The 20,837-nt window shown below is 46.7% G+C and overlaps 1 protein-coding gene across 1 annotated transcript in view; it reads right to left on the bottom strand.

The window, feature by feature from the left end:
• fbn2b (fibrillin 2b) overlaps nucleotides 1-20,467 on the bottom strand; it is a 64,655-nt gene extending 44,188 nt beyond the window's left edge. Inside the window, exons 1-7 of the mRNA XM_042056593.1 lie at nucleotides 20,382-20,467; nucleotides 18,328-18,735; nucleotides 12,688-12,770; nucleotides 11,868-11,969; nucleotides 8,166-8,261; nucleotides 7,560-7,655; nucleotides 1,881-2,078 (exon numbers count right to left, since the gene is read on the bottom strand). Coding sequence (XP_041912527.1) covers nucleotides 1,881-2,078; nucleotides 7,560-7,655; nucleotides 8,166-8,261; nucleotides 11,868-11,969; nucleotides 12,688-12,770; nucleotides 18,328-18,542 — 790 coding nt within the window. The 5' untranslated portion in view covers nucleotides 18,543-18,735; nucleotides 20,382-20,467. The remainder of the gene's footprint in view (nucleotides 1-1,880; nucleotides 2,079-7,559; nucleotides 7,656-8,165; nucleotides 8,262-11,867; nucleotides 11,970-12,687; nucleotides 12,771-18,327; nucleotides 18,736-20,381) is intronic.
• Between the last annotated feature and the right edge of the window lie 370 nt (nucleotides 20,468-20,837).

The following is a 20,837-nucleotide window of genomic DNA, read 5'->3' as shown; positions in this document are numbered from 1 at the left end:
CAAATGCATCCATCTCACAAGACGGCTGTTCATTGCTTCAGTGATAAATGCACTCAGTGCTCTGTGGAGCATTGGGGTTGAACGTTCTCCTATCTCCAGTGGACGTCCACGACTCTCCTGTTGCTTTATGAGGAAGACGGACATTTATCACCCCCTCTTTGTGTCTCTTCACACATTTACACTTCATTGGTGCATGGGTGTGCCCCTGCGACAGCGTTTCCTTCATGTGCATTTGGCAGACCTCACTAGTCCATGTCCAGTTAGTCACGACTCCTGCCAAGCATTCTCTGAGTGCACGAAACACTGCCTTTGCTAATGATAGAGTGACTGTAAAAACATGGGGTTCTGTGCACAAATGGAGTAAGATCATGGCAGAACTTGAGTTTTTCCTCTAGCGGTTACAACGCTGTTGGCCAGACTGTGTAGCCTTGCTGGCAACCCTCCACATTCGCTCCCACTGCAGCCCATGTAATAGATGTGAGCTCATGCTGTTATGCGTCGGGGTGTCATGCAAAACACGCATGCGGCCGGAGGAATCTATTACCCCCGGCCCCTGGTACCTGACTGCCCTCTTTGTTTCTCGCATCTGACAGGGGGACAGTTGGCATGCGTCAGCGCCTTGTTCTACTATGCCAATCTCCACACCCCTCGGTCTGGTTCTAATCAGCCCAACAGTTCACTGTTATTCTTTTTTTTCAAGAAAGAAAGAAAGAAAGAAAAACAACATGGCAAAAACAGGCTGTGCTTTCTAGGTTTGCCAAAACCTCCAAGCCAAGAACATTTCAAAATGCCCAGCAACGCAATTTTCAGACCCCTCGCGCGCTTTGTTCTGCCCCCACCCCACCCCTGCTCCTCTGGCTGGCGTTTCTTCTCTCCTCTTAGCAGGCGCGGGGTATGCAAGCGCGTAGCATTATCTGTTGACTGACTGAGAGGAAACACATGAGCCGTTTGCACTCCCTCCGACGGGTCTCTCTGATGTAGCGTCCGCTTTCAGACGGGAAACTGATGGAATGAGAGTTCACCGCCTCGTCGGCCGCTCTGATCACGAGCATCAGACGGGAACCTAAAACTGTGAGCTGCGGTCAGTGTGGAACCGAGGGGGTGTCGGTGTGGAGCGCAAAATGCTGTCAGAGAGTAGAGGGTGGAATCCAGGCCTTTCCGCATAACTGCAGGCGAAGCAATCAGCAACGTCAATATTTCCCTCAATTGTCTTGTCTGTCCGAGTCCCTCAAATAACCCCAAATAATGGCTGAAGCTTTGCTTTCAGCTGATGACCATCAGAAAAAAAGGACACCAGGACAAGCGAGGCAATATCAGCGGGGGCAAGAATGTGGAGTATCTACACATTCCCTTGAAATAACATTCTTCGTCTTCAGGACAGCATGGGCCAGCCCCAGACAGTGCCGGCCATTATCTCCTACCGAAACCCTCTAACGTGGGAAGGAGTTCCACATTGCTGAGCGGTGACGAGCTCCATTTACCTAAGTGAGGCTGTGACCTCCCTCACATGCACGCCATATATTGATACTCTCTTTACTGCTTAGTCTGGCCAGCCATTAGGGAGCCTTGTGCAAATGCACGAGCCAGACAATGGGGGGAGAAAGGCTCATATTTGCACAGACACTGGCCTGTAGCTGGAATGTTGATGCAGGCGAGGTGAAGTGCAGTTCATCGGGCCCCCAGGGGACTCAGATGTTGTCCCTGCGCCGTGTTCAGGCGGCAACGGCAAGGTTGGATTTTTTTCATGGAGGGGGGGGGGGCTGTGGATCTGTATCGGGGTGGGGATGAATGATGGGGGTTGGGGGGGGGTCCCCTGTGGATCTGTATCGGGGTGGGGATAGATGATGGGGGGGGGATGGGCGGTGAGCACTCTTACTCACCCTGACATGCTCCGCTGCGGATATTGGGGATGAAGCCGCGGCGACAGGGGTGCGGCTGGGACGGGCACATCTCGCACGGGTGACCCCAGGCGCGGCCGATGGTGGCACAGCAGAGCGTCTTGGTGCACACAATGCCACTCAGCTGACCCTGGCACATCTGGTTGTTGACCTGCAGGAAGCAGGGGCCCGTCCGGTAGTCTGTAAGAGAGACAGAGAGAACGACGGAGAAAGAGGGGACATGAGGTATGTGGAAAGAAAGAGAGAGAGAGAGAAAACAAAAAAAAACAAAGGGAGAAGGAGAGGTAATGAGAGAGGAACATGGGAAAATTCTCCTTTCTCTACTCATTCACCGTTAGATTTACTATCATGTATAAAATAATTGCACAAAAAAAACCCAGTGTAATTTACGTGCCTCAAATAACCCCTGCAGGATGCAGAGGGAGAGTTCCTTTTGCTCTAATTTTTTGTGATCACATTCCTGCACTGTTTGCTGCTATGCATTCCAAGTTTGAATTTTGGTCTGAAAATGCTTGGACAGTGTGTTTACTTCTTGCCTGTCTAATAGGATAACTACATAATAGGAGCCTGTTTGCAAGTCACCATCAATAACGACCTTTCCCATGAAAAACCCATTTTAATCTCTGGTTTTCCATACTGAGCGATTCACTCGAGTCAAACAGACTCTGCTGGAAGTATCATCACTATTTTGACAGAACAAGGTTGCATGTGGAAACAAAAATAATGGGACATAGTGTCTCTAGCAGGTTCTACCCCAGTGACCACCTTGCTGTTCTATTTGTCCGTAAATATGACTTAATCTTGTTAAGCGCACTTCACAAATCAAACACAATGACCTCATGCTGAGGCCAGTCAAGCAACACAAGGGCCAGTCAATCGCACATAATACAACTCAGAGCACCCACAGCACCCTACTGTGTGATTGAGGTCTAATTAACTACAATAGCGCAGCCAAGTGCAATAAAAGCTTTATTAATATATCACTGGACTAGATCAAATTGCACGGCTTGCCAACTCCGGCAATTAAATATTGCCATGGGAAACGATTCGCATGCCCTGGCCTAAAAGGAGACAGCCGTGTCTTTCATGTAGCGGTGTCTATGGCGTTTTATTATTACTTTGTGGGAATGAATGGTAAATTACACTCATCCCAGAAGAAAACAGAGGCCGGGAGGAAGAAAGTAGGTCAGGCGAGTACAGACTGGGGTGAGGAAGGACGCCCCCTGTCCTTCTCCCTGCTACAGTCCCCCTCTCCGCTCCTCCGCTCCTCCACTCCTGCATGCACCCCTGACCCTGACAATTCTTCGTGGACAATTTGAGTCGTGGAATGCGAGTCGCCTCCAAGGCTCGGCAACCCGCAGCATACATCCTATACACATCTGGGATTGATTAATCATGTCTGCTCGGGACCGAGGCGGAGGAGGAAGGACCTCAAGCCCAGATGTGTCCATCCAAGTCCCAATCTCTGATCACCGCCAGCGTCTTTTTTTTTTGTTTTTATTCCTCCACACCGCTGCTCCTCTTCATGCTCTCAGAGACTCCACTCACACTGTCCCATCAAGCTATGACAATCGTGTAGACAGGTCTGGCAGACAGGTCATTATTTCCCATCCATCATATCTCAATGGGGTGGGTTTCTTTGATCCATTGAGCAATAGCTGAGCAACAGAAACTCAACCGTGATCAGGGCAAAGCAACACTTTGCAATCACTTTTTTCCCCTCCCTCTCTCTCACTCTCTCTTCATTTTTCACCTTAATTGCTGATATGAACTTGGCCCAGTGGAGGCCGGAGGAAGTCGTTCATGCGGAAGGAATCGGTGAGAAAGCTCGACTGCAGGAGAGCGTTTTTTTGGGAGGCGCTCCAGCCTTGCACCGACAGCACCGCTTTGATGTTGCGGAGGGGGCCCTTGCAACTCGAGCGTCGGATCGCGGCCTTGGCAAAAATCGTTCAGGAGCCCGTGAGCCTCGCTTCTCTCCCGCACGGCGAGCCAAGTTCAGCAAGGACCGTCTGTGTGTGCAGCTCACGCCGGAGGGAAAACACTGCAGCGTACGAGAGAGGGGCCAAACTAAAGACTGGAGACATCACCCAGCACTTTTAATGGACTAAATAACACAGCACATGTAGAGCGATGGCCCCCTGGCTGGTAAGGTGACAGCCCTCACAAATAAAGACATTTGGAGTATGAGAAGCATGTGGTCGGTTTGGGCAGAGACTTTCTAATGAGGAGACACAGCACTCAAAAAACCCTCCATAGAAATGCATGGGGTTAGTTTGTAACGCCAAAAGGGCAGTTGTCTGCACCTATCCCACCCCTTCCACGGCAAAACGTCGACATGTGAATACATTGAGCCAATCATGTAGTATGTTGTGAATACATTGAGCCAATAATGTGGTGTGTTGTGAAGACATCATGCCAATCATGTGTTTTGATCTCACTACTGGAGCAAGATTGGTGTCGTGAAGCCTTGTGCACGCACATTTCTGCCGAAATAGATGCCCGATAAGTGCCCAAAAAGCGTTGCATTATGGCCGCCGAGTGCCTAAAAGGACTTTGGTTTGGGTCTCAAAATGTTGAGTGTTTGTGCTCTGTTACAGTATGTCTAATTTTGACTTGAATTTTGAAATGCTAAGCAGCACTCTCTCACAGCCTCCTGGCCTCCAGTATTCCTGTGAGAGAATGCAAAATGGGATGTCAGAACTAGTCAGCCCTTCCATCAATAAACAATTTTCGGGCCGTTGTGTGTGCAAATGCTGCATTGTGCTCTCACACTGGGAAAGTAGGCTAAGTGAGTTGGCAAGTCTTTGTCTGCATGATATCACAGTGGCCAAACGTGATGTGTTGCTATTGTGAGGATTGTTCTCCAAGAAAGAGACGATGAAAAATCAGCACGGTGATAGAGTGTGCCTAATCTTGTCTGGAATGCTCTTCCTTTGAGGAAACAGAGCAGAACCCAGATGAATTGTTAGCAGGGGAGAGGGTTGAGTCTGACCCATATTTATTCTATAGTCAATGATGGGGAAAACCGCTCTAATGTGAGCCAAACTTTAAGCGATAAATCAGCTCACAATGAGCATAAAGAAACACTGATGAAAAATATAATCTAAGCGACTCAAGCAGCTTGTTAAAAAAAGGTCAGCGTGCTCTCCTGACAACGAGGTCAAAAAAGACACCCCTGCTTTCCTGTCAAGAGGTTTGATATTTCCTGAATGGAAAAGCTGCAGGCGTTTTTGTGACTTACAGTAATTTTCAGATAGCACAGTTACAGTAAATAGCCCACTCCGCACCTCCTCATTCTCCACCTCTCATCCAGCTGGCCCTCACAGGACTCCTCCAGGCCCAGGTCCAACCATTCTTGCGTCCGTTTCAGCGGCTCTGCGTTTTGCATTGACGGGGACAGTGTCCAATAAATCACGCGTCAGCAAGGCTAGACCCTATCCAGCGGAGAGGAGACCTTACAATCGAACGCTTTCACAGTGGCGTTCAAAAGACATCATACGCTTTATCCATTTTCAACGAGTTTGCTTAGGTATGTTTAGAGAGTCGTAGAAATGCATGAAAGAGCAACGAGTCGGACAATACACCGCAGTCACGTGCCGAATTGGCACCAGAGACCTTTGCCTGCTAAATTAATAGGCAACGTTTCCTCAGCTGGAAACCACTGAGGACAATTATGCAGAGTGCACATGTCTGCTCAGAAAATGAACTTAACAGTCCTGCAGAGTGCACACTGTATTTTTAACCCTATATGGGCGCTACGTTGGGGAATAAACACTATGTTGTCTGGGAAGCGGCCCACATTTCAAGAGCTCCTCCTGCATTTTACCCTCTCTCCATTTTTTCGCACTTCATTAAAATGTCAAACTTCAGTTCCACTTCTAAATCCACTTAATGGCACATATAGCAAAACACAATCAAACTGTAGCTCCAGAGAAGAAATCATGGTGTCAGTGCTGTTTAAATCTATACTCAAAATGTCACGATTGGCCAGTCACATGATGGATAATTCCCCCAAACAGGATGCGCTGCTAGGAGAGCGGAGGAGGGCTGTGAAAGAGCAGAAACGGCTCGCTGTCAATCCCACCCTTCCACCAGAGAATTCGTTTTCACTGAAATAGCAGCATTCCCCTGTTTCCATCACCTCAATGTGGCCATTGTTGCCAGAGCTCTCACGCGTGACTCTGTTACTACTAACCTGGAAAATTGGTTTGGCCAACGCTGCTGGGCCCTCGAGCCATTCCTTGTACAACAGACATAAAACAGTGGACAAACAGACTTAAATCTCACTTCTTCCCACAACTTCTTTGTCCCAGTTGATACCGTAAGGATTTGGGGGTCATGTTAATATGTAGTGCTGACATGTACCAAGAGGAGACCTCCTGACACTAAGGATATCTGGGACCTTAGTACTGGATGCAAAGGTTTTGCTCCCTAAAGGTTAAACTAACCAAAAACCCAAGCAGCACTGCCTGTTCTTTATGAGCAACAGGTCCTCTCATTTGAGTGATGCCTCTTTATTTTGCTTAACACCACGTTGTTCGACAAATGCAGCGTGAGTGATTGGGGGGATCTGTGGAGAGGCATTTTTATTGCTCTCTCCAGACAAGGGGGCAGGGAGGTAAATCCCCCGACCGGTCCCCATCCAACTCCCCACCTCCCCAGCCCCGGTCCTGAGCTGTTTCTTGGGCACTGGAGGGGGGGGGGGGGGCGCTGGACAGGAAAGGGGGGGTGGGTGGAGGATTGGGGCTGGTGGGGTCCGGTGGCCAGCGCAGCCCCGGCCCTTAGCACGGAGAGCAGACTGTTTGTGCTAGCCTGGGCCTGGCTCTGTGTACACAGCTGTGGAGTCCATTTTTTACCCCCTCTCCCCAGCCACCCCTGCCTTTGCTTTTGCCCCACTCTCCTCTCCTGTCTCCTGTCTCCTCTCCTCTGCTCTGCTCCTCTCTGCTCTGCTCCGAGCTCCACTCCTCATCAGGAAATGTCCACTGTTCCACAAAGAAACGCTGTCATTCTGAAGGAGCTTTATTTATTGCCAGATGTCTCCCAGCCCAGCTCCCCCAGTGCTGTTGTGTTTTCGAAGAAAACAAGCCCAGAATTGTGTGTGTGTGTGTGTGTGTGTGTGTGTGTGTGTGTGTGTGCGTGTGTGTGTGTGTGTGTGTGTTTTGGGGTGGTGGTGGTCCAGGACAGAGCGGGTGGAGAGAGAGTGAGAGGAGGGTTAGTTAAGGGAAAAGGGTCAAGCTTCCTCTCTCTCTCTCTCTCTCTCTCTCTCTCTCTTTCTCTCTCTCTCTCCTGAGGCCTAATCTAAGCCCAGGCCCATTGAAAGCTCTGCTTATACTCACACATTCAGTCCCAGTGTCTAGTTTCTCAACCAGGCACTTTGCCCCTGTCAGAGTATTTAATTTTAAAATGATTACACTGTTGCTAGCACAACATGAAGAAAAATACCCTCTGCATGAAACAGCACTATAAAAACATTACAACTTAACGTGTGGAGAGGTTTTGGCCCACTTCATGTCCTGACTCCATAGCCCACATCCTAGTGTTAGTTGTTTGTGCCCATAAACACACAGTAGGTTGTTATTGCCATGGTGTATTGCAAACTTTGCAAACTCCATATGCTATGATCTAGACAAATAAATTGCAACAAGAAACAATAAGTCTTACCTCTCTCACACTGTGGACCAGTGAAACCGTAGACGCAAGCACATCTGTTGGGGCCGATGCATCGTCCTCCGTTCTGACAGCCACTCTCACACACGGCTGTGGACAGACCAGAGTGTGATATGAGAAAAAGAATAAGTCTGGTGTCTCAGCTCAGTTGTTTTTCAAAAATGAACCTGTTCTTTGTTAGAATTGGTCTGTCCCGTTCATCTTACAAATCAAGTTCTAAAAGCTGCTAGCAGAGCATTCACAAATGGATTTCATAAAGTGTCCTTCATAGGACGCATCTAAGTAGGACCTGGAAGGATTCCTCTATTCAAGCAGGCCAAAGTATCCTTAAGCGCTCTAGACTGACTCATTTCTTATATGAGCACAGAGTGGAGCTGGGTTGTGTACACTCACATCTCCCCCCTGTGTCCCATGTTACAAGCAGCATCTGCTAGGAATGAGTAATGACTAAGCTAAGTGTGTGTGTGTGTGTGTGTGTGTGTGTGTGTGTGTGTGTGTGCGTGCGTGTGCATGCGTGCGTGTGTGTGTGTGCATGCGTGCGTGTCTGCGTGTGTGTTTGAGTGTGCGTTGGGAGTTGGGGTTGCCGGGGGGAGTACTTACGCTGTCCACAGTGCATGCCTGTGTAGCCTTTCTGACATGAACAGGAATCCTCTTGGCAGCTGCCTCCGTTCATACACCTGACATTACAGGACTGCACTGTGGGAGACAGACAGACGAGTTCAATGCAACGTATAGACAGAACAAGCTATTCACACACGCGCACACACACACACACACACACACACACACACACACACACACACACACACACACAGATATGATACACATCACACAAACACACACACACACACACACACAGATATGATACACATCACACACACAAACACACACTAAGACAACACATGTACTAGCGCAGGAGGCCAACCATATGTGTCCTACAGCCAAGAATGTTTCCTGTCTGTTGGAATAGATGAGTCCTAACCATACATTTCATACAGACAGAAAACAACCCCAAAACCACACACACACACACACACTGAATACCCAATGCCATATCTGCCAGAGCCACCCACAACCTCACTCCTAATGTGTGTATGTGGGGAGGCTTTATCCCCCCTCTTAAATGCTCACTTCATAAGTGATCTAATTACACCTGGCAGAACCTCAGTCCAAGGAGACAGATTGCTGGACGGGCTTGAAATGACGCCCAAGACCTTGGAACACCCTCCATTCACTGCTGTCTTAAATCTTTTCAACATGCTACGGGAATTATAGATCGTCGTGGGGATGTGACTAGACTTGCTGGAATTTCGTCCTCAATTCAGTCCCTGTTCTGTGTTAAGTGTGTGTAATGCTCTCCCTGCAAGACCTACAGTAAGTGTAAACAACCCTTATCTTACTCACTGTTCCAGGAAACTGATGGTTTTAGGGTCTATTTCAATGGTTTCTGATTGCCTGTGTGTTTAAAGTATACAATCAGTTGAAGGCTTCTCTTCTTGTGCCTGGTCTGGCGTACCAAGCCAAAAAACATACAAACGCAGGGGAAAAGTTTCTCTTTGGCCAACAGAGAGAACTACAGCATAATATTCGTTTTGATGGATTTCACCCCTGTCTTTCGCTTAAATTGGATCAAATGCTCATCAAAGAAAATGTAAGTCTGCTGCAGATTAATCACATTTTTCCATTTTTCATTTTGTCTTTTTGAAAAAAAAAAAATGTTGGGTCTCTAAAAGCAAACCCAACAGTGAGAGAGCCAGAGAGAGGGAGTTTGGCAGGACATTAAACATGGCTCTTTTCTTTGCATGTTTAGTTTTGTGTTACAGGCTGCTTTTTCAGCGCGAGCGTGTTTTCCCTTCGACGGGCGGAAGAGTGATGATCTCACTGGCTAGACCCGCTGACAGCTCCGCTGCGGGAGGGGAGACGGTTCAGCTCCCTGACCTGCACGCCACAACACAACGCCACACGTGCAGAAAGAAGGGACACACTTTCAAAAAAAAAAAGAGAGAAAGATGGGGGTCTCTGCTGCTGGCCCCATAGCAGCCACAATGCCCCTTCTGTCTGTGTGTGTGTGTGTGTGTGTGTGTGTGTGTGTGTGTGTGTGTGTATGTGTGTGTATGCACACACCGGCTACATCTGTCCGCTTTTACGGGAGAGCAGGAAACATACGTGTGCCTGAGAACACAGGCTCCTCTTTATGGGCCCTGGGCTGCGATGCATACCTCAGCCATGGGAGTCATGTCATGCCACCATCCCACTCTGTGGACAGGGGTCTCATGTGCTGATATACTCTGAGTCATACTCTTTAACTGTAATTTGATACTTTGTACAACCAGATGTCAATTCATTTTTTTTCTTCACCTACAAAGCCAGATCCGAGGACAAGGCCTCCCTAGATGGTACTGGTGCGGTCTATGGTTTTATCTCAGTGCTGTTATAGGCATCCTGTTTGAAGGCAGACGGTTTTTTATCTCAGTGCTATGAGGTCCTGTTTCAGCACTGTGAGAGGTATATGGTCTTGCCTCGGGGAGACTGTTCATATTGCTAGCATAACGTTATCAAAGCTTAGAGAGGAGACACAGGGCCTCATCGTACTGTTTGAAGGCCACACCATCATCTCTACACACTAACACCAGTATTATGCACAGCACAGGTTACTGTCAATCCCTTAGCAATCATCTTCCCTCAAGCAACTCAATCTGGGCGCTGTCTGTCTCTCCACATCTGGTTTGAAGGAGGGAGGGCACGTCAAAGGCAGGCAGGCTGCAATTATGGTGAAGCAGGAGGCAAGAGGACTTGGGTCTCTTGGTTTTTCCCCCCTGAGGTACCACCGCTAGGCTTTTGGGCTTAAATTATGACAGCCTCTGAGCCACTTATGATTTATAGAGTAATTACAGATTTGTAACTTGACCATAAACATCGGAGCACTCCGTGTGACCACTGCAGTTGACATGGTGGACGCTAAGATGCTATTATTATTATGGGTGACTGAAGCGGTTTTGGAGCACCAGGGGTTTGTCAGTGCAAGTAAACGTTCGACTGCCCTCAACTGCATGATAAATCCTCCTCTACAGGAGGCTGGTTTGGAGCTCCTTAGAGATCACAGATTGGCTCACTAAGGTGCCATTACTTTTCTGTGTTTGTTTGTTTGTGTGTGAGACTACCTCTGACCTCACTTGAGAGGCATGCAGAGAGTTTAAACTGACCACTTGTGGAGGCAGGGAGAGTAAAAAAAACAAATCATCATAGCACTACTGGGACACATTCGAAACAAGAAACATTCCTGCTCCCAAGCAAAGGCATCATGGTCCAGACAAACAAAAATCACTCCAACTTTCCATTTCTCCAGGTAGTGTTAAGCCGGTCCAGAGGTTTTGGAAAAAAAAGACCACTAAGTGAGATGCCTGGGGAGGGGGGGTTCTGTGAGATCCGCCAACTGTCCACAATAAAAACAAAAAACGGTGAAAGTAAGTGTGACCATCAGTTTTCTATAGTTTTGTTGAGGGCCTGGTTGAGGGAGGTAGGCTCTCAGCATTCCTAGCGTTTAGCCACGGGCAGCCATGTCCGAGGAGACCCAGGGAATAAAGAGCTCCTTTGACTTTCCAGGGTTTAGGAGCTGCTTTCTCGGAACATTAAAACTGGCGTCAAGACCTGCTAGGACGTCCAAACAGGCGGGGGATGCGGGATTGTGCTCTACACTTCCAGGTCAAGCTAAGTGGTCTTGGACACTCTATCCCTCTCTTTCCCTTTTCCATAATTCTTCTCCTCTCTCTTGAAGAGTGACAGCGCTGGCTGAGCCCAGCGGGGAGAGTACCATACCTGTGCAGACTGCACATTAAGCCATAAACTAAACAGCAGGCCCCCGGGGGCAGAACTGGGCCAAAACCTCTCGACCGGAGGAGAGCTACAACATGAACACTAGTGACCATGAGCCACCTCCGCTGATTTAGTATTCCCTCAACTGCAGCGCAAATGGCAGAGCTACATATCCAACATCTGACAAACCGCACTTGTCGTGACCTCACCTTCGAGGGAACGTGGACTACAAGACGCCAGCAACATCTTTCTGGGTCAGTAGGGCTTTAAAAAAAAAAAATTGACCTGAATAGCTAACTATGTGAATTCTTTGCTTGTTTATTAATCTAGTGAGTAGGTTCCTACCTGAATCATGTGTTCTATTAATGCAAAGTAATGTGCCACTATCACAATACTATAATTGTTTTATGAATGTACTGTGTTGATGCTGCATCTTGTGAATGGTTATTGCGTGGGCTTTATGTGGGTCAATGGGATGCTGGAGCTCACCTCCGGCCCCCGCCCCACAGCTGGGGGCGAGGTGTCCGCTGGAACAGGTGCACATGTTGGGCCTGGAGCAGAAGCCGTCGCCGCAGGAGTTCCTACAGATGGCTGGAAACAGTGAGGCAGAGAGTCAGCATTGGGGTCAGGCGGGGGAGTTAGGAGTGGCACTCAACACTAAAGCTTTCTCTCACTGGGCTGATTAAGCATGCTGTCTTAAAGGAGGAAAGAGCTTCTTGAGGACTCCTTAAAGGAAATAAATGGCCCTTTCAGCTAAGGAGATCCCTCTGAGGTGCTTGAGAATCATTTTCACAACTCAAAACTAGGCTATTGCTTCTGAGCTGAAGTATCACCCTGGGTGCTGAAGTAATACCTTCAGTGTTTCAAATAGTGCCATTAAAAATAGAGCTAAAGATGGCTTGGTTTTATATCACTGATATGTTAAGTCACAAAATCGGCATAGAAATACTAATGTGGATGAGAAAGAGCAGTCAAATGTACCTTTTTCGGGAGTTTTATTTAGAGAAATCCGCACAAAAGTCTGGTAGAGCAATCAAATGTATCTTTTTGGGAGTTTTATTTAGAGAAATCAGCACAAAAATCTGGTAATCTCTAACCATGTTTTGACTCGAAACATGTTGACACTTCATTCTCAGTTCATTTACACTGCGACTGCAAAAGTCGAACAAGATAGCAATCTTAACTTTTCAATTGTCCGACTGGTTTAGACCTCACACGGGGCATAATCTATGTTAATGATGTCTGACTTCCCTTCTCACTCTCTCCCTCTCTCCTTTCTCACAGTCATTAGAGGGGCGGCCATACTTACGGACAATGCACTGATTTCCTCCAGGGAGAGTTTTCCACCCAGGGCAACAATAGGAATGAAAACGTGAGCCGCACACATTGGGCCTAATAGAAAAAGGCAGAGAAAATAAACATGGCATTTAGAGAGGCCAAATATCATTTACACAGATCCCTTTCACAAACACACACGGACATGGGGTTATTTAGGATATCATAAAAGCCTGGGTTCTTTGCTTTTGATATAAATATGGCTAATGTTGATCTGAGTCCTCCAAGGACAACACACATATTCAAAGGGGATGAGGGGTGGGAGGTTGTAGAAAAAAGACACACCCGTTTGTTTTCATACTGCTATGTTTCTAAACTCTTGGGACGGATATTTGTAGTATTCCTCCTTGAACCCTTTTTTCTGCAGTTTTTTCGCTTTTGTATAAGCCCTTCTCAGCTTCCTCCCGGTTCAGTAAGGAAAGGGAGTTGGCCTGACCCCCCCCCCCCTCCTGCCACATGTAAGAGTCATCACTGACTGGAGGGTTTATGTCTCTGCACTTCACCTGTGTTTCACAGTGTCATTTCAAAAGTGGCCTCTGGTTTAAGCATAACGCCGCTGTCCTGGAATTTCTTTGAGCCCCCGAGACATGTTCGCGAATGTAATTCGGATTAGCCGTCTCAGTTTAGCAGCCCATGTGATGCGCTCTCCTCTTCTCTGCGATGCTGCTTTTCTCATTTCGCTTCGAGCTCCATATGATGCATGACGGCAACAAGCCTGTGCATGAAAATGCGAAATCGACCATCTCCTTTATAACTACAGGTGACTTTATTTCCATCATCGCCTGCTTAGGCCTGGTGTAAATCCACCAGCCAATGACCACAGGGGTGTTTCGATCTCCAGTCCGTGACAGGGACTGCTTTTTTAAATAGAAAACAAATGAAGAAAATGTTACCTTCACCTGGGATGGCACAGCTGTGCATTGCATCTCATGACAGACTCTCAAACCACATAACCAGATGCCCGTCACTCCAGAGGTGGAAAAAAAACGCAAGATGGGGGGGGGTGGGGGGTGGGAAGGAAGGAGGGGCGACTAGAGGGAGATAGAGGAGAGAGTTAGGTGCAGGAAAAGGCAAAATGGTGGGAAAAGGACAAGAGCCAGTGGGAGGGAAAGAAAACAAGTTTGAGGGGAGAGGAAGGATAGGATGGGGGGGCCCAAGGAGGGGGAAAAAACAAAAGAGTGGAAACGAGAGCAGCGCATGATGGAACGTGAGCAAGGAGTGGCGAAAGCTGCGGAGGCCAGATCCTTTTTTTCCCTCTCCCACGGAGAGAGAGAGAGCGAACAAGCAAGCCAGCTCAGAGCTCGCGCTTGAAAAATGAAGACGCGCTCTGAAACAAGAGAGCAAGTGAGCACTGCAACACAACATCGCATGCTGGGGCTAAAAACAGCAGATTAATGGACCTCTGAAAACAGGCTCCTCTTGAAATCTGGATGCATTAATACTCTGGGTTTCTGGGGTGACCTTGGGTAGTGCCTGGGCTTTTGATGCCTCCTCTGTCCTTGGGGTTTCGACTGCTGTCCTTATGACTGGACTGGGATTAATATGACGGAGGAGATTCCTCTTTAAGTTGAAACTGAAGTGCAGCCCTTAGTGCTTTAAAAAGGGATTGGTTCAGTTTTACCACGGCACTTTGATGTTCAGCTTTGAAGGTCTCGTTCATTTAGATAATATTTAAGTACAGGAAAGAGTGGCCCACAAGAGAGAACGACACATTCTAAAAGTTCAGAGTCAAAGTAAACACATACAGAGACAAAAGATCCATCAGTGTTTACTAACTAACAGGCATAGTGTCATTTTTTAGGATACTAAACCTATGCAAAACCTTTAGAACTTGTGTGAGACATCAGTGAAGGCTAATGATTGATGTCTTTCGGGGCCAAAGAAGCTAGGGTGTTTGGGAATATGACACACGGCAGTGAAAATGTCTTAACCTGTTACATTTCTGTGGACAGAAAAGGTCAGGAACAAAGGATCAAGAGCAAAACCTCAGGAAATGAAATTAGGAGGATCTTCTGAAGCTTCTGAAGTCAAAAAAGACTGGAGGCAGGTCATTACAAAAAACGTTCGTCAATGAAAAAATTATTCTACAAGAAGGGCTACCACTCTTTGAGGTCATGGGTTACCGCTCTGGCATCTGACCCTGGTTAGTGAATTTGCTTTACCCAACTTCAGTCCGCATAAAATAAGCCCACTGTTTTATCAAGTGTGACATTAATGGGATAAGGTGCTTTAAGTCTCCAAATCTCCTCAAGACCTTTTTTTAGGTCCAACTTGGCCAGCTTCTACCCTCTGACTGCCCTGAACTCTGAGCTCATAGTTGTCTAGACGGGTCTCTCGCCCCCTCTCTCTTTTCATGGGACTGGGAGTTGGAAAGGGGGGAGTTCTACCTTGTGATCCAAGCTATAGCTTGGACCCTGGTGGGTTTGTCTTGTACCACTGCCAACATTTTTCATTTTACTGGGCACGCAACATTTATGGGTCAACATATGATGTCAGTGATTAACAAGAAAACAAAATGTGCTGTAAAAGACATCAAATAACATCAAATAAATTGTGCAACCAGCTAAACAATGGATTTCTCAATGCTGGACATATTGAAGCCTTTATTCACATTCTCACACAGACAGAGGTGCTGACCTACCCATATGTTGCATACATCTGAGCTCTTTTGGTTTCACAATATGTATTTAGTTCTGACATATAAAAAGACAGGAACTGGCAATCCTTTTTTCAGATTTCCCAGCCTTTTGCATTTCCAACAGGAAATACCAGCTAATGGATGTTTACCGCTGTTTAGGTATGATTCAGGTATGGAGATTCAGCTGGCCTGGACCTTTGGACTATAACTCTGATAGGGGGAGCAGAAACTGCTGGGGAGTCCCAGGAGATTCCCATTTCACTCCGTGGAGAGGAGCCGACACCGATCTGGAAGAAACCTGAGCAGTCAAATGGGATCTTCAGCTCTGAGGATTGGCGCCCAGCGAGCGAGGAAAAAAAAAATTCTCCCCTGAGTTCACCACTGGCCTTCGGAGCCAGGTCCCACAGGCCACATTATTCTGTGCCGCAGTTTTTTTGTGTTCTTTTGAGCTGGGCACGGGTGGACAGGTGCCATGAAACTGATTCCCAGTCAAGGCCCACCGGTTTACAAGGCTCTCCCAGGTTTCTCGGCATAATTTAGGGGCTCCCAAACCGCAATGTGATCAGATATCTCCCGTGTTCAGGGCCAAATTGTGTTTCGCTGTGAGCGCCAATAAATCAGACCAACTCAAAATCACCTCCAGCCCCCAAAAAAGTGAGTCTTAAAATGTATTGGGAAATCACACACTGCTGACCAGTGGAGGATCGAAAAAGGCAATGTCCAATTGCAGCCACATAATTACACTTAGTCTACACCACAGATATAAATTCAGTCATGTCCAGTCCACTAAGCAGCATGAGTGTCCTGACGATGCATTTGTGCGGGCTATGACAGGAATGCTTCTGCAGAGACATTTATGTCAATCCGCCGTCTTCAACTAGGCCATCAAATCTGGTCAACAACCTCAGTGTAACAGAATATAAAAAACATCCTTGATTTATGCACTGAAATACCATGACAAGGGAACGCATTAATGAAAACAATGTGTGGACTTGTGCAAGCCCTGGATCCCTCTTGGCTGTTCAGGCAATGGCCAAGTTTCTGAACAGCGCATATGTGGCATTATTTCACATTTCAGCGTTGAGCTCGTGCCATGCAGCAGGACCCTGCTTTCCAGACGAGATCAGATATTTATCTTCTTTAGTAATACTGCGCAATTGCCCAGACATATAATTTAGTACAGACCGGATGGCTCACAGGTCTAGCGTGAATGCCAGACTGCTGGATTCCATACTCAAGTGTGTTCAAACACAAGGGCCTATTGAGATGTTTGCTGTTCTCTAAAACATGGTAACATTCTTGCGCTGCCGCCTGAGCAGACCAAGTATTCGGTGAGTTAATCAAACTGACTGGCAACGTCTTCTGCTGGTCTGTTTATTTGACCCCATGCAAGCGGACTGGGGGAAATGTTGTTTCAGAAATCACTTTTGTTTGTGTGCCTGCGCTTCGTCACCCGGGCTCTCGAATGTGATTAAATACAATTTTGGTTTCAAATTGCAGGAACGTTTTCCCCCCTCTGGCCATACTGTGTCTGTTGCCTCATCACCTGCACTACTAAAACAAATGTCCCTTGTTGTGTCCCCCGAGCGATCGGAATACCTCATTTCCTCATTCAGTGAGGGGGGGGTTTGGGGGCTGAGTGTGAAGTCAACCCAGATGGAGACACAGATTGGAATAACTGATTCTGATATTTAAAACCACGCTGAACAAAACATCCTTTGTTTATCTAAAATTAGAAAATATACAGTATGCTGCCGACGTCGTCGTCGTGCACCAGTGACAACGCCCCCCACCCGCCCTGCCCCAGAAAACCCAGACTTTCTCACAAGCAGAATGGATGGTTTTCGCTGGGGCCACAGAAAAAGAAAACCTCCCCAATGTCAACTGGCCCCTGAGCCCAGACCAACTGCACTAACTTCAGTTTTCAGCAGCAGCTTCATCAGAGTTTCCTTGGAGCAGCGGAGCCGTCACATAAAACGAGCTCACTACACTGGCATGCCCCAATGGTCAGTACTCACTCTGGTAAGGCATTGCATCATCTGTGTATACAAACTGGTGTCATCGTGTAGTCATTAAAAAATATACTCACTGCCATTTCCCTCCATTTATAAAAACAATTCTCGGCTGTGAATATCCCCTGTATTTCATTTCTTTTTTTTTCATCCTGTGGAAAGCGTTTCTTCAGCTTTGCTTTGCGGCACATGACCTTCTTGAAAGGAACAATGACGTATTCATTGTGGTTTCTGCTCCAGTCCTGCTATGGCACTGGTCCAGGTCGCTGCCAGGCGTATTAATAGAATTACAATCTTGGGACTCCCCCCTAGTCCAGTCTGATGGCAAAACCTCATTTTGCAGTGGCACTAATCATGGACAATCCACAACACTTGCATTTAATAATTCTTCTAATTGCCCCTATTTCAGGCCTTCAAATGAAAATGTCACATACCATGGGAATTTGCATTTACCTTTATGTGTTTAGCAGCAGGCAAGTTGATCCAGGCAGGCTTACTGTACAGTTACTATGACCTCTGCCAAGGAGGTGGTGTTTCCATCAGACTTTGTTGTTTGCTTGTCTGACAGCAGGACAAAACACAAACCGACTGACGCAAACCGACTCCTTGTGAAAATTGATGGAGGGCTTAGCATGGGCCAAGGAAGAACCCATGGAATTTTGGAGTGGATCACGAAGTGGATCTTGTACTTTGTTCCACTTCGAGTTTGCCAGATAGGGCATTTGGTTGTGATAGGACAAAGGGCTGTGCTCTCCAAGTACTTGTCATAAATATTGCACAATGGCAATGACAATATCTCACCTAAATTCATCAGGACGTAAACCTCATTTTGCAGTGTATGTAATCATGCCAGCCATAATACCTCACAGTCATATCATCAACTCATCAAATGATCAAAAGCTGTAATGTAGATAAATGTAGATGTTTGTTAGAAAGGCACCACACAATACAACAGCAGACTTACCCCCTCAGAGTGTCCTGGCCTCGCCTGCGCACGCGGCTCTGCACATCATCAGGTTTTCCAGAGAAGCGGCTGGCCTGGTAGCCCCCGTCTCCCTGGCCTGGACTCTGCGCCTGGCTCTGGGCCTGCGGCTGGCCCTGGCCCTGTGCTGCCTGGAGGGAGGCCCAGAAGAGAGCGGCCCATCCCAGCACCAGCTTGGCCTGCTGCCACGCTCCCATTAGCCCCGACTAGTGCTGCGCGCCTTCGACTCGACTCAACTCGACTCCGTGAATCGCTCTGTTGCTGACGCGAGCGCACCGTCTCTCTCTCTCTCTCCGGATGTCACCCTGCCCCACGGATCACCTCAACTGCCCCGAGCAACACGTGGCTGAGCGGACCTGTTCCGTCCCGATGCACTCCAGGTTGGGGGGGCTGGAAAGGGAAAGGAAGAGAAAGGGAGAAGACTTAGGGCTGGGAGACAGAAGCCATTTGGAAGCAAGCTGTATTGTGTCTATGGCTACTTTCAACCTGCAAAACAGCCGGGTAGATATGTTACTTTTGTGAGTACAACCCTGAATCAGGACTCACAAATAAAAGATTTACTCCTGGGAGTTTTATTTAACTTTTTCTTTCTCAACCGGTATGTTTTACAGCCAAAATGGGATCCTTACAACATGGGATGTCTGAGCCAGCTGTTCATAAAAGGGGTCTTTTGTTTCAAACCATATTATCCACCTGGTTTCTGAAGCAAATTAATTCTGAATTACTTACCAGCAAACATAGTTTTTTTATGAGTCTATTCTGACTCCATTAGAATGTATTATATACACTGAAAGGACAGCCATTACGATTTCAATCTTTTTGTTCTCTCATAAAATCTCGGCTTTTAGTCTAAACTATGGGCCCCAAATGATTTATAACCAGGGCCGCAACGGGTTTCAACTTCAGGGGGGTTAAAAAACAGCTTGTTGAAACTGGGTGTTTTCTTTAGAGCTAGGACATATTGGTGTCTAGGAGAAAGGCAACAAAAATATCTTAAACTGTCTGACTGGAGATGAATGAGAAAGCACAGGCAGTGGCAGCCTACCACCCACTATGAGTTTAGATAAACACAGAGTGACCAATACATATTCCCAACATTGCTGTCAAATATTCAATTTAAGTTGTAAAGTTTCTATAAGTGCTTATATTTTTACAAGTTAAAAGGCTATTTATTCAAATATGCTCGTTTTTTTTAAATAATTCGTGACTGGCTAGTGATTGAATAGTTGGCACTGTTGCAGGGGCAGACATTGTAATTCAGTTAGAAAAACAAACACTACAAGTAGGCTACAAATAATAGTCGCCATAATGATACTGATACTGTAGCCTTGTCTATAGGAGGAATAAATGTGGGCGGGTCTAATTGAGAGAGCGAACAAAGAAAATGTCTGATCAATTACCTCCGCGTGCCTGTGGCATTTGGCATTCAAACATCCATTTCTCTCATGTCAACTAGTGTGTCATGGGAAGACAAAATCGTATAAAACGCTTGAATATGGATGATTGTTTCATATTTTTAAAGATAAAAATAACGAGTCACTTTCTCATGCTACAAGTTAGATGCATTCTCACGAGTAACGGTTCAGGGGAAATATTTGCAGAACTTTTCTACTGTCTTCTTTCTGAGAACTCACCGCGACTACTATGGGTAGACATAAAATAACATTCCCTGCAGTATCTAAAGAGTTATCCAACATTAAACTGTTATGCTAAACAATGCATTAGACATTGTGAAAACCAGAAGGCTTGACATCCAAACAAGTCTTTTTTTCTTCACTCAGGAATGTTTCACTTCCTATGATCACCTACGCGGCAACGAAGACTTCAGGAAAAGCCGGCATATGAATGTAGCAAAAAAAGTTAGAGACTACACTTCGCTAGACTTCATTTTACTGCCGTGTTTCTTGTGCATTGTTACAGTAACCGCAGCTTTTGTTACCTACTTAAAAAATCTAAGTATTCGCGCTAAGTATCATTTAAACCTGTGCATGTCAACCTTTTGAAATAAATCAATAATCAAAGTATTTGCACAATACCTTGCAACGATTGAAGTGGCCTGAGGTAGACGAGCCCAGGGTCCTTTTTTGTAATGGGATATGTGGCCCAGAATGGGAAATTGAACTCTACCCTTGAGAGAAAAAGAGAAAAGTTAGTGAATGACTCTGATTGGGAGAGGGGAGGTGCTTTTTTTAAGACACCGAGAAAGGGGGGTTTCTAACGGACTGCAGGACAAACCCACTACATTCCACATGCCTTGTCTATTATGTAGGGGGACAAAAATCTAACCTGTGAAATTTCTCTTCAACTACATCTGCACCAGAATGTCTCTTAGAATAGGCTACATCTTTTTTGCCTTTTGACATTTTAGGAGGACAAAGCTGGCTGTCTTGAAATGACAATTGAAAGAATATGCTTTAGACTAAACTGAAGATGCATGATCAAACACATCATGCATGGTTTTCATCTGAAATGCCCACATTTTTTCATTCTGC

Source organism: Alosa sapidissima, chromosome 12 (genome assembly GCF_018492685.1).
Source record: "Alosa sapidissima isolate fAloSap1 chromosome 12, fAloSap1.pri, whole genome shotgun sequence".
In the NCBI taxonomy this organism is placed as follows: domain Eukaryota; kingdom Metazoa; phylum Chordata; class Actinopteri; order Clupeiformes; family Clupeidae; genus Alosa; species Alosa sapidissima.
The sequence above is the reverse complement of the archived record's forward strand: the minus strand, read 5'-3'. Positions and strand labels throughout refer to the sequence as shown.